This window comes from Pseudonaja textilis, chromosome 2 (assembly GCF_049901715.1).
Source record: "Pseudonaja textilis isolate UNSWEBS1 chromosome 2, rPseTex1.2, whole genome shotgun sequence".
Taxonomy (NCBI): Eukaryota; Metazoa; Chordata; class Lepidosauria; order Squamata; family Elapidae; genus Pseudonaja; species Pseudonaja textilis.
In genome coordinates, this window is record NC_141991.1 from 20,565,320 (window position 1) to 20,577,527 (window position 12,208).

General features: G+C 43.4%; 1 protein-coding gene across 1 annotated transcript; it reads left to right on the forward strand.

The window, feature by feature from the left end:
* Nucleotides 1-3,677: 3,677 nt before the first annotated feature.
* LOC113447604 (uncharacterized) lies at nucleotides 3,678-11,756 on the forward strand. The gene is made up of 2 exons (XM_026717884.2): nucleotides 3,678-3,966; nucleotides 6,433-11,756. The coding sequence occupies exon 2, from the start codon at nucleotides 6,444-6,446 to the stop codon at nucleotides 7,884-7,886; it is 1,443 nt and encodes a 480-aa protein (XP_026573669.1). The 5' UTR covers nucleotides 3,678-3,966; nucleotides 6,433-6,443; the 3' UTR covers nucleotides 7,887-11,756.
* The last annotated feature ends 452 nt before the right edge of the window (nucleotides 11,757-12,208 follow it).

A 12,208-nucleotide genomic window follows, 5' to 3' on the forward strand; every position in this document is an offset into this window, starting at 1 on the left:
ATAAATATGTAAAAAAAATGGAGGCCGTTTTTAATAGAATGCCCGAGTACCCCAAATACACGAGTGTGAATGTTGCTTCTCTTGCTGCTTTGACATACCTTTCATTTTTTGTCTTATCACGTGACTTCCTGTATTTTTCAGTTCGGGGAATGGAAGTTCCCCATGGCATGTTGGGTGCCATTCCAGAAAACCCCAACATTTCCTGAGTATTCTGACCCAGGCTTCCTAATCCATAATTATGCACATACTTATGCTAAAAACAAGAGTTATTTTATTGCAACACTGGGACTTGTTTTCACTCCCAGCAGGAATTAATCTCAAATAGTCCCCCAAGATAAGCACACACCTTTCAGTTCTGTGAAGTGCTGCCAAAAACAAGTATCAAATGAACTGGAAAAGAAACCAACCGAAGTACAAAAAGCTTCAAGAATGACTCTGAACCGATTGAACTACTTTGCTTCCTGCAAAAGTTTCATCATCTTGGCCTGTCCTTTATACCTTATGGGAGGGGCAATCACCTCCCAGCCTTACTCCCGAGTCACCCCTTTTGTTTCAGTTGCTCTCGCCTTCTAGCAGATCTGTGCATATGCACACTGGGAACAGGCTCCCCTGGGTCTTCTGCCTCGCTACTGCCAGACTCTGAAGGCTCCAGAGGCAGCACCCCACTCCCAGATGGTTCTGGCCCCATCTCTGCATCAGATGCAGGACCCTCGTCTGAGTCCTCTCCAGACTCCCTGACTGGTCCCCGTTCTTCCCCACTGTCCGATTCCACTGCCATCTGCACCGGCAAACCACAACACTGAGGGTGTCTGTCATCAGTTTGACATATACAGGTAGTAGTGCATTTCTTTGTTGTGGTTGGCTGATTTTGACCCAAATGTAAAATGTCAATAAGGAACAGGGTTATTATTAAATGATTAAATTATAGTGCTTTGCAGTGCTATGTTAATGATGGTTCTGAATGCTCTCATCTGTGCACGAAGGACAGCAATGCAGCTCAGTAGGCTTCCTAATATACAGTTAATCCTTGGCTTATGACAGATTGCTTAATAACTGTTTGAAGTTACAATGGAGCCTAAAGAAGCTACGTACAACCTGCATTCAACTCATACAGCAATGTGGCTCTCTACTGGCTGCCTATTCAAGTACCAACTAGCCTGACTCAGCTTTTGGCTTTTGTGAAGAGCAGCCACCCAGGCAAACAGCTGCCATCTGCTGTGACTTTTGAAGGCCTCTGGCTAGACATCGGTTCAGATAATCAAGGCATCGGATTAAGCTGTAAACCTGCAATCCTATCTGCATTTACTTGTAGGTGAGATGCAATGTAATCCACCAGCTGACAGGATTAGTTACAGTATGGTTGCCAAAATGCCTGACTTCAAGCTTTCTTATTCTGAACTCTTACTTTTCGAATGAGAATGCTGTGGATACTGGCTTGTGTACAGGCAGCACAGCGCTGTCTGTTTCGTACTTACCATTTTCAAAAGCGAGGTTAGAGCAGTGTTTCTCAACCTTGGGAATTTTAAGATAGGTGGACTTCAATTCCCAGAATTCCTCAGCCAGCATGCTGGCCACAGAATTCTGCGAGTTGGAGTCCATAAAATTGAGAAACACTGGGTTAGGGATATATGAACAGAAAGAAAAGCAACTCCGGTTTTGACCCTTTCATTCTTTCTGTTTCACGATTTAAAGCACTGCCTTCAGAGTCAAGACAGCTCATTCCCCTGTCAGTAAGTAAAAGACTGGCTTTTTACTCTGATTTTCTTATAAATCCAAACAGCTGCTCTGTTAGCCCCTTCTGTGATGATACAGAATAATAGAGTTGGAAGGGACCTTAAAGGTCATCTAAGTCCAACCCCCTGCCCAAGCAGGAGACCCTACACCATTTCTGACAGGTGGCAGTTCAGTCTCTTCTTGAAAGCTTCCACAACTTTTGAAGACAACTTCTGCTCCATCGGTTGATTGTTCTCATTGTCAGAAAATTTCTTATTTCTAGATTGAATCTCTCCTTGATCAGTTTCCATCCATTATTTTCCTTGTTTGGCCTTCAGGTGTTTTGGAAAACAGCTTGACCCTTTTCTCTCTGTGACAGCCCTCAAATATTGGAAGACTGCTATCATGTCTCTTCTTTTCATTAGACTAGACATACCCAGTTCCTGAAACCATTCTTCATATATTTAAGTCTCCAGTCCCCCTAATTATCTTTATTGCTCTTCTCTGCACTCTTTTCTAGAGTTTCAACATCTTTTTTTATAGTGTGGTGACCAAAACTGGATGCAGTATTCTAGGTGTGGTCTTACTAAAGCTTTATAGCGTGGTATTAGTACCTCATGTGATCTAGATTGAATGGTAACTGTGGTTCATCTGCTATGGTAATAGAAACCTCCCAAAAGTTCTGTGGTGTATTAAATAAGCCGGGCGTGGTGTCTTAAGAAAGGCTTATTGCAAAAATGCTATTTAATGTAGAGGATTCCTAAGCCTCCGTTTTGTGCTTTCTGTGGACAAGTTTTGGCAGATGCCCGCACGTGTGAATTTTCTGGGATGGCAGCTTGGAGGTCGGACTTCAATTAACTTTCAGGCCTCAGATGGTACATCCCCAGGTGATTTATTTTGAATTTACTGGGGTGCGGGTGAGGGAGCTAAAATCAACCTCCTCTACTACCCCACTAGATAATTCCGTTTGCAATTGCGGTGGCATACAAACATGTAGAATAGAATAGGATAGAATTCTTTATTGGCCAAGTGTGATTTGACACACAAGGCATTTGTCTAGGTGCAAATGCTCTCAGTGTACATAAAGGAAAAAAGAGATTCATTAAGAATCATCAGGTACAACACTTAATGATAGTCATAGGTTACTAATAAGCAATCAGATCATACTAGGAGACAAAACAATATAAATTGTAAAGATACAAGCAACATAAATGGGGAGAGATAGGCACTAGGGAGTGTTATTATAATCTAGTAGTAGAGGAATAATAGTAATACAGTCTTTAGTAAATAAGTTGACAGTGTTGTGGGAAATAGTTGTTTAGCATTCGGATAAAAATATGAGTGGCATAATCCCAGGGCCAATTCCCAGAACTGGAAAATGGGCATCCTTTACGGGTTCTTTTTTTTTTTTTAAATCCAAATGGGTTTCTTAAAAACTATTATACTCCAGTGGCAAAGTCCCATTTCAACACGAGGGAGAAACTGTGCGACCAACGGCAGGCTAAAAAAAAAAAATCGAAGCAGGGTCGACTTTTATTTTATTTTTATTTATTTATTTGGTTTGTCAATCGCTTGCAAGATAATAGGTCTAAGTAAAAACACAGTTATGAATACATGGATACATATAAGTAAAATAAAAAACAAATGTAAAAAAAAATAGGAAAGGGACCGTAGGCCCATTGGTGCGCTTATGCACGCCCGCTACAGGCCTCTTAGGAAAGGGGTGAGGTCAGTAGTAGACAATCTAAGGTTAAAGTTTTTGGGGTTTGGGGAAGAAACCACAGAGTCAGGTAGAGTATTCCTGTCTTCCCGCACATCAAACCAGGAGACCGGATAAAGTAAACCTTGCCCACGATCACAGGCAGACTCGGGTCCTCACCCCACACTGGTGTCCGGGAAGCGTGGAGCGGCCGTCTCGCCGCTTTTCTCCGCAGGGCCGCCAGGGGTCTCCGGCTGTTGCGCTCGCCCGGCGGAGGCCGCCTCTTGCGCGGAGAAGTCTTTCCGTGGCGCAGCTTCCTGTGCCTGACTCAGCTCTCAACCAGGCGAGGATTGGTTGAACCGGCCGGGAGCAAAGCCTTGCCTTGGGAAGTCCAGCCTCGGCGGCCAGGCAGTAACCCCTGTTGCAGCCTCCTCCGATTGTGCCCGATCTGGTGCTTGCAGTGCCCAGGTTTGCTCTGGCGCTGGTGCTTCCCCTCCGGGCGCCGCTGTTTGCTGGCGGATCCGTCCTGCTGCATCGGGTCTCGCCCGATCCTGGTGAGTAGCCGGGACGTGGGGGAAGAAGCTTGAGCTGGGCCCCTCGCGCCGTCATCGGGCTTGGAAGGCTGCTCGGCTGCGAGTCTCGGTGTCCTGATTGATTCCCTTCCTGGGGATCGCCGGAGGGAAAGCGGCACCGAGTGTCGCAAGATCCCTTTGCGCTTTCGCCTATTGCTCTGGCTGGTGGCTGCCGCCTGCTGATCTAGGCCGCTATTGTTTTCTTGGGGGGTTGACTGCTGCCCGCAGGGATAAACATCTCGGTACAAAGGAGAACCGGCTATTTTCCCCTCCCGGCCAGGGGATTTCCCCCCTCCTTTGCCCTCTCCGAGGGGTCATTGGAAAAGCGTTTTATCTGAATCAGTGCAAGAAAAATGTGTTTGCGCTTTCCTTGTTAGCAACAGCCCCATAAGGTAGGCCTACGAGCGGTGGGATCCGGGCTGTAAAAACCCCAATGTCCATTATATATGGTACCAAAGATTCTTGTTAGCCTCTTGCTGTTTGCTGCGTTTGGGGGTTTTCTTCCTGCAGCTCTTTCATTGTCGAACTAGGTAACATGGTAACTATAAACGATTTAAAAAGCAAGCAAACATTTAAAAAGGGAAAAATAAAACTGTCTGGAGCACATTCTCCCTTATTGCAATCCGAATCTGGAGAAGTGATATAGTGGATAAAGGTAGATTAAGCAACACAGACAAGTGTATAGACAGCTAAGATTTATGTAAAAGTATGTATACCGTCACGAAAGCGTTGTAATGAATGGAAATGATGTTGTATATAAGAAAAATTGTTTAATAAAAAGTATTTTTTAAAATAAAAAATAAAATAAAATTGGGGAGGATCTTCAGATTAAAAAAAAAAAGAACCTGGAGAAGTGAGGACCAGCACAATAGGCAGGAATCATTTAAATCATTTTTAATCATTGTTTGTCATTGTATGGACTTCAACTCCCAGGATCATCGTTTGTCATCGTATGGACTTCAACTCCCAGGATTTCCCTGCCGGCACATTGAAAAACATTGTTTTACAGGAAACAGTGCAGCCAACCAAGCCAGGTAGCCAGTCAGAAACAGGTTAGGAAAGACCACTCCCTTGTGTCAATTTTCCTAGTTGGGTAATGAAATATTTTCAGGAAGAAAACCAAGCCCAGCAAGCACTGACCCCAAACATTTTTAATCCTGTTTACCCTTTGTAGCTAAAGGTCACTTCTTGTATATTCTCCATTATCATTTGCAACTTTCCAAAAATAGATATAAACAGACACACAAGAGCATAGATGCACACATACCTACACATGCACACTCCTTGTGTGTATCTATGTATATCTTTATCTATAGCAGAGGTCTCCAAACTTGGCAATTTATAAGACTCGTGGACTTCAACTCCCATAGCTGGCTGGAGAATTATGGGAGTTGAAGTCCACAAGTCTTAAAGTTGCCAAGTTTGGAGACCCTTGATCTATAGCCACACAGCCCCCAATTGGACATCCTCCGAGCACCCGCTAATACTTTCACCCAGAACTGCCTCCTTGGTGGTAATTGGTAATGTTTTCCCCAATACAGGTAGTTTTCAACTTACTGAGCCGCAAATTTATGTTGCTGAGAAATTTTTGCCACCGTCTTATGGCCTTTCTTGCCATATTTGTTAACTCAATCACTTCAGCTGTTAAATTAGTAACAGTGAATCTGGTTTCCCCCATTGACTTTGCTTGACAGAAAGTCGCAAAACAAAAATAAAATGACCCCAGGACTCTGCAACCGTCATAAAGGTGAGTCAGTTGTCAAGCATCCGAATGTAAATCATGTGACTGTGGAGATGGTCATAAGTATGAAACATAAGTCACTTTTTCCAGTGCTGTTGTAACTTCAAACGGTCACTAAGCGAACTGTTGTAAGTCGAGGACTACCTGTACTCTAACCCACAGTTCCCCAATGTTTCTGGCTTTGAGGAGCAGGCGGGGGGTGGGTGGGAGGGGAGAGGGGACAGTTCCATGCAAGTGAGCAGCAAGGGTGCACGCATACAGCTCCATTTGTGCGAGTGGCATGCACACATGCTTAACACTTGCTTATTAAAGTGGTTCATTATGTGACCATGCTCAATTTTATTCTACAGTGGTTGTTAATTGAATGCCACAGTCATGAAATGAGCACAGCAGTCGTAAAGTGAACCCATTATATCCAAAGGGCCCTTTTGGCTGCAAACCGAAAAGAAACACCCGTTTCTAGCAAAACCCACTGAAAATGATACGTGATTGTGGAACCTGCAAAAACGGCCATAAATGTGGTTCAGTTGCCAAGTGCTCAGAATGCGATCATGTAACCTGGGGGTTTGGGGCAGGTGTAGGGACTCGAAAACTGGGTTGTAAGTAGCTCCGGGGAGATCCGTCATAACTTCAAAAAGTTGCTAAGCCACACATTTGGGACGACCTGTATTATGGCTAATTTTCATGTGGATTCTATTTCCATCCAGTCGTTGAAAAGATGGTGAATGAGGAAGAAGAGGGCACTTCCAAGCAGGGCGGCCCTAAGCCAGCAGAGCCCCATGGGATGCTGTCTGAGAGTCACGCGTCTCCAGACATTGAGTCGGAAGGAGGTGAAGCCGACGAGACGGAACTGAGAAGCTCGAAGTGCGGCCAGGAGAGCAATTCTCTCGCCGTAAATGGCGACGTGACTGACAGCGAGAAAGTTTATATGTCACAGACACAGTATATTTGCCCTGTTTGCGGGGAATGTTTTAATGGGAGCTCCTGCCTCGTGGAGCACCAGAGGGTTCACAAGGAGGAGAAGCTGCGCCCCTGCCCTGTCTGTGGGAAAGGTTACAACCAGGAAGCTGACTTGGTGGCCCACATGCAGAGTCACACGGACGAGAAGCCCTTCTCTTGCCTCGAGTGCGGGAGGAGCTTCCTCTTCAGCTCAGACCTGGTGGCCCATCAAAAGGTCCATACTGGGGAGAAACCTTACATCTGTCTGGAGTGTGGGAAGGGCTTCTCCCAGAGTTCCCAGCTGATGTCCCACCGCAGGGTCCATACTGGGGAGAAGCCCTACGAGTGCATTATCTGCCAGAAGAGCTTCCGTTCCAACTACGACCTAGTCAACCATCAGAGGAGCCACACCGGAGAGAAACCTTACATATGCTCTGACTGCGGGAAGAGCTTCACACGCAGCTCCCACCTCATTTCCCACCAGAGGGTCCACACCGGCGAAAGACCCTACCCTTGTGGGATCTGCGGGAAGCGTTTCCGGGACTGCTCCCACCTCATCCGGCACCAGAGGGTCCACACGGGTGAGAAACCGTACGAGTGCTCCATTTGTGGGAAGAGCTTCCGGGTCAATTACGACTTAGTCACCCACCAGAGGAACCACACAGGAGAAAAACCTTACGAATGCCCCGATTGCGGGAAAGGCTTCAAGCGGAGTTCGCACCTCATCTGCCATCAGAGAGTCCATACTGGAGAAAGGCCGTATCCCTGCGGCATCTGCGGGAAAAGCTTCAGCTACAGCTCGGACCTCATTAAGCACCAGAGAATCCACACGGGGGAGAAACCTTACGAATGTCACATCTGCGGGAAGAGCTTTCGGATCAACGCAGACCTGGTCACTCACCAGAGGATTCACACTGGAGAGAAACCTTACACCTGCTCGGATTGTGGGAAATGTTTTGCCCGGAGCTCGCGCCTGGTGTCCCACCAGAGAGTCCATGTGAAGGATGGGACCTTGGGAACGTCTCTTTCCGAAACTGAGTCATCCCAGCCGGGAGCAGCTACCGTGTCCCCAGCTCCTGAGCACCCTTGGGCCAAGGAGGAGAAGCTGGCCCCAAGCGAGCCTCTGGCTCTGACCAGCCTGGGAACTTCTACTCAGTTTGCCCTTGTCGATGCTCCTCAGGCTGGACGTGTGAGTGAAATAAAGACGGAGTGCAGGAGCTGAGAGGCAAGGAAACTAGAAGGGGAAACATTTTCTTTCCAATAACAAAGTGGTGTACAGAATCCGGGGTCCCTTGCCCATTTTAATTAGCCTTCACGGAAAGTTTGTTTGGTCAAACAAGATACAGTCCAGGGCTTCTCTCCCTCTCCCTCCCTCCAGTGTGCATATTGAAGGATGAATGGGTTGACCCAAGGAAGAATGAAGTGTTTGCGCCCGCAGCATGGTCTCTCCAGCCACTAAAAGCCATTTTGACATGGGCTGGCTTGGCTTCCCCAAAGAAATTCTTGGAAATACAGCTCGTTGAGAATTCTTGATTAAAAAATGTATAGCGTAGAGGTGTGAGAGGAAGTATATAAAAACGGATGTAATGTCGGAACCCGTCCAAAATATATATATTTATTGATGCAAGCTTAAAAAAAAACAAGCAAAAACGGCACTGCTGTGTATGGGTTGCCTTGAAATGACAAATGGAGCTAAAAATATATAACCAAAATTAGTGTTTATTGTAGAAAAGCGTTTCCTTTAAAATAATGCAAAGTAATAATCTCTCATCCATCATGGTGGTTTTTAAAGAAATGCATACAACCCTAGGGTTTATTTGCTCTGTTCCTCGGTGCAAAGCCCTGACTTTTTAAGAATATACTGAACACTCAACACTTCTTTTAAATACAGTCTCCTGCTTTACGGAAACATTCTGTGGTTTATTATCTTCTAACAATTTATCTCCTATGCTTGTGTGTGCGTATTTTTTAATAAAAACATTGTTGCTATAATAAAAGTGCTTTAGTTGGGTAGAATAAAGCTTTAAGTCATTTTATAACATGATTTAACTTAATTTATAAGCCATGATCTTTTGAATCGACTACTCATACAAAGAGGGCTGCCCATTGGATGCAAGGGCAGTTTTGCTTATTATTTCTCCCTCCCATGTCTCATGAAGAAGCTGTTACAGGCCCTCTACTGTAGCCTTTCAACTAGGCATGTCCCTGTTTCTGTCAAGGGGCACAGTTGTGGTGGATTTTCTGCAGGAGTTGCAGTAAAGGCGTCTCTCCATTAGGTCTTATCTCAAGGTGCATTTAAACAAAACTTTCAATCAAGGAATTTCAATCCAGCTCTCTAAAGCATAAACCAAGGATGATGCGAAGGGTTGTTGTGTCCATATGCGTGAAATGTTTATGCTCTTCCCTGGACGCTCACCACCGATTTCTTCTTGTTTATTGTACTCCTTCTATTCATCAATCTTCTTTGTTTGTTTGTTTGCCTGAAATCTCAAACGTTCACTCACCATTCTTCCTGAAGGGAAGACGGGGTGCTGGTAACAGATTTAGTCAACTTTGGGTGCAGCCATATCTGGGCTTGGTTGTGAGTAGATGTGCTTGGGACTGTATTTATATTTTGATAGCAGCTAATAAGTTGATTGTGAGAACTGTTAGTAGTTGCAGCCGTAAGTCCCATCCCATAGCCGTAGGCCATGAAGAAATTGCATGCAGACCAGCAAGCAAGGCTGATGTATTCAGCATTCTAGTAATGCCTGCCAGTTTCTTTTTAAGTCGGAGAAAAAGGCTCTAAACAATGTCCATATCTATAGTGCCTAGATTCACACATCTCTCCCTAAACTGCACTTTTATTTATTGATTAAGCCATAGCACACTAGGTTCACACATTGTCCAGTCTTAAACTGCGGTTCAGAAACCACCACAACAATAATAGTTGGTTTCACACAACTTACTAAAACAATATCATCTGCATTACCGGTTAAATAAAAACCCGGTGAGTCAGAATTCTTCCTTGTTGCACAAAATCCCCAATATCTTAGCTCATGGTTTTTGTGGTCTTGCTTTTAGAGGTAAGCTTCAATTTACGACCTTAATCTGAGCCTTGAATTTCTGTTGTATATCATGACAATTATAAGTTGAGGCAACCATGCGGCTGACATGATTTTAGAACATTTTTTTACGGCAGTCATTAAGTGAACACTGATTCACTTAAGTGAACTCATCGTGCACAGTGGACATTTTTTTTGCCCAAAAAAACCAGAACTAAATGTCAGTTTCCATTTTAAAAAGTTGTAAATTATTATCCCATAAGGATGGGGTATTGCAAATGGGCATAAATGCAGGCCAGTTTCTGGGTGCCAAAATGTGATCACATGACTGGAAGTCACATGGCCATTGGCACTTTGAATCCAGTCTTAAACTTCGGGAGGTCCATGATAACTTTGAATGGTTGCTAAGCAACTGGTCATGACAAGGACTACCTGAGCATAACAAAAATACCACTAAAGATCAATGGCGGAAATGGAGATTGGAAGTAGGGAGAGAAAAGCCGTGGCGAAACCTGAGAAAGCTGGTGATAAAAAATTGTTCAATGCATTTTTTTTATATTTGATAAAATTGCATCTCCCAGAATTTCCTGCCAGTAATGATAATTGTGACTAGAGATTCTGACAGGTAGCTCAAAGCACCTGAAGAACACCTTGTTGGAGAATGCTGCAATACATTGTTGTAGAACGGCACCAGCTTAGTCCTAATGTTTTCAGCTACTACTGTCCAAAGCAGGGGTCTCCAACCTTGGCAACTTTAAGACTTGTGGACTTCAACTCTTAAAGTTGCCAAGGTTGGAGACCCCTGGTCCAAAGTACTAGACCAGGGTTGTCAAACTCGTGGCCTGCAGGCTGGATACGTCATGCGCTGGCCATGCCCAAGCCCAGTTTAGTGAAGGGGAAAAAAGTCCCAATAGGTCACATGACGACCTGAGTTTGACATTCCTGTACTAGAGGTATCAGTGATGCATTTGCCCATATCTGATCAAAGAAACAACTAATTTAAAATGTGTCTCATTGAGCTAATATAAAAGGTTGATTTTTACCAGTGTAATAGAAGATATTCTGGGTTAAGGTTTGGTCATGTTATGTCCAAAAATGTACAGTTGATAAATATGTTTCCTTCGTACTGGATAACACATTTTTCACATAGCTTTAAGGAGGAACCTTGGATTTAGATGATCATCATCTTATTTAATTGCATGTCCCAAGAATGCTTTTTCCGAAAGGCAACTGGATTTTCTTGGTTTTTCCTTGGAGATGTTCCACTTCTCATCAGGAAGCTGCTTCAGTATTAACTGAAGCACCTTGGGAACAAAATTATGTCTTCTTTTCACAGAAAGCAGTTACAAAATTAAAATATGAAAGATTTTTGCTAACATTGCATAGACAGACACATTGGGTGGATTTATATATTATGTTTACCTAAACATGGGGAAACTGAAGGCCTTCAATTAATAATGGTTTCCATAGTCAGTCCCAACCAAGAGGACCAGCGGTAAGTAATGCTAGGATTATATTTCAGCAACATCTGAAAATCAAGTTTCTTCACTCCTCTGATGAAGATACATTATTGATAGAGTTTTGCTTGGGCTTTGAATTAGGTGCAAACTAGGCAATTACAGAATATTGACAGAGTTTAGTTAAACCTGTGGCTTAGTGCAATGTGTGAACCCAACTTTTACTAATTTAAATATAAAAATAGTCTTGCTGCTAGCCGTGACAATTAAACCTTGTCAACTTCTCAGAAAATAAGGGTTTTCCCTCTGAAAATATACTAGGTATAGAAAGAACTGATGTTAACTTAATCAGAATTTTTTGTAACTTAGCCAGCTGAACTGAAGGGAAGTACCATTGAGGGGTATAACTTATGTCTACATAAGTTTTTTCTTAAACTTTCTTTTTAATATGTTTTATTGATCAAGTTTGTTTATATCTCATGTTTACTGTTCTTCTGTCTGTATTCCTTATAGACTTGGATTTTTTTTTAAATTTAAATTTACTGTATTCCAGTTTCTTATGGTAGCCAATAAAGTTTGTTTAAAATTTGAGTGCTTCTCTTTCATCTGGGAATTACAAGCTAAACAGAAAAGGGAAAAAGCTTTCCTAGTATAGATTAAACTAGTTACAATGGCATTCCTCAAGACCCTCTTCCCATAGATGGCTGTTCATTCATTGGTTAATGGACTCATGGTATGAATGATTGCATCCCAAGAGTACTAATAAATGGGTCCCGGATGGAAACATTCAACTGAGAGACACACACTTTTCTCTTCTGGGGCTTGTGGTGTTCAACATGTTTATCATTATGAATGAGGAAATTGGGGAGAGATTACAAATTTCAACATGATACACAATTAGGTGCAGGTAATTTTTTTAGATCAGAGTTGTCCCACCCTGGCAACTTCAATTCTTAAATTCCATGAGTCTTAACAGTTGGACACCCTTGCTTTAAATGAAAGAAGATTCAAAAAGGGCTAGATAAACATGAACAATGGACTGA

Coding starts and splice junctions, on each gene's coding strand:
- LOC113447604 (XM_026717884.2), top strand. CDS start 6,444: ATGGTGAATGAGGAAGAAGAGGGCACTTCCAAGCAGGGCGGCCCTAAG.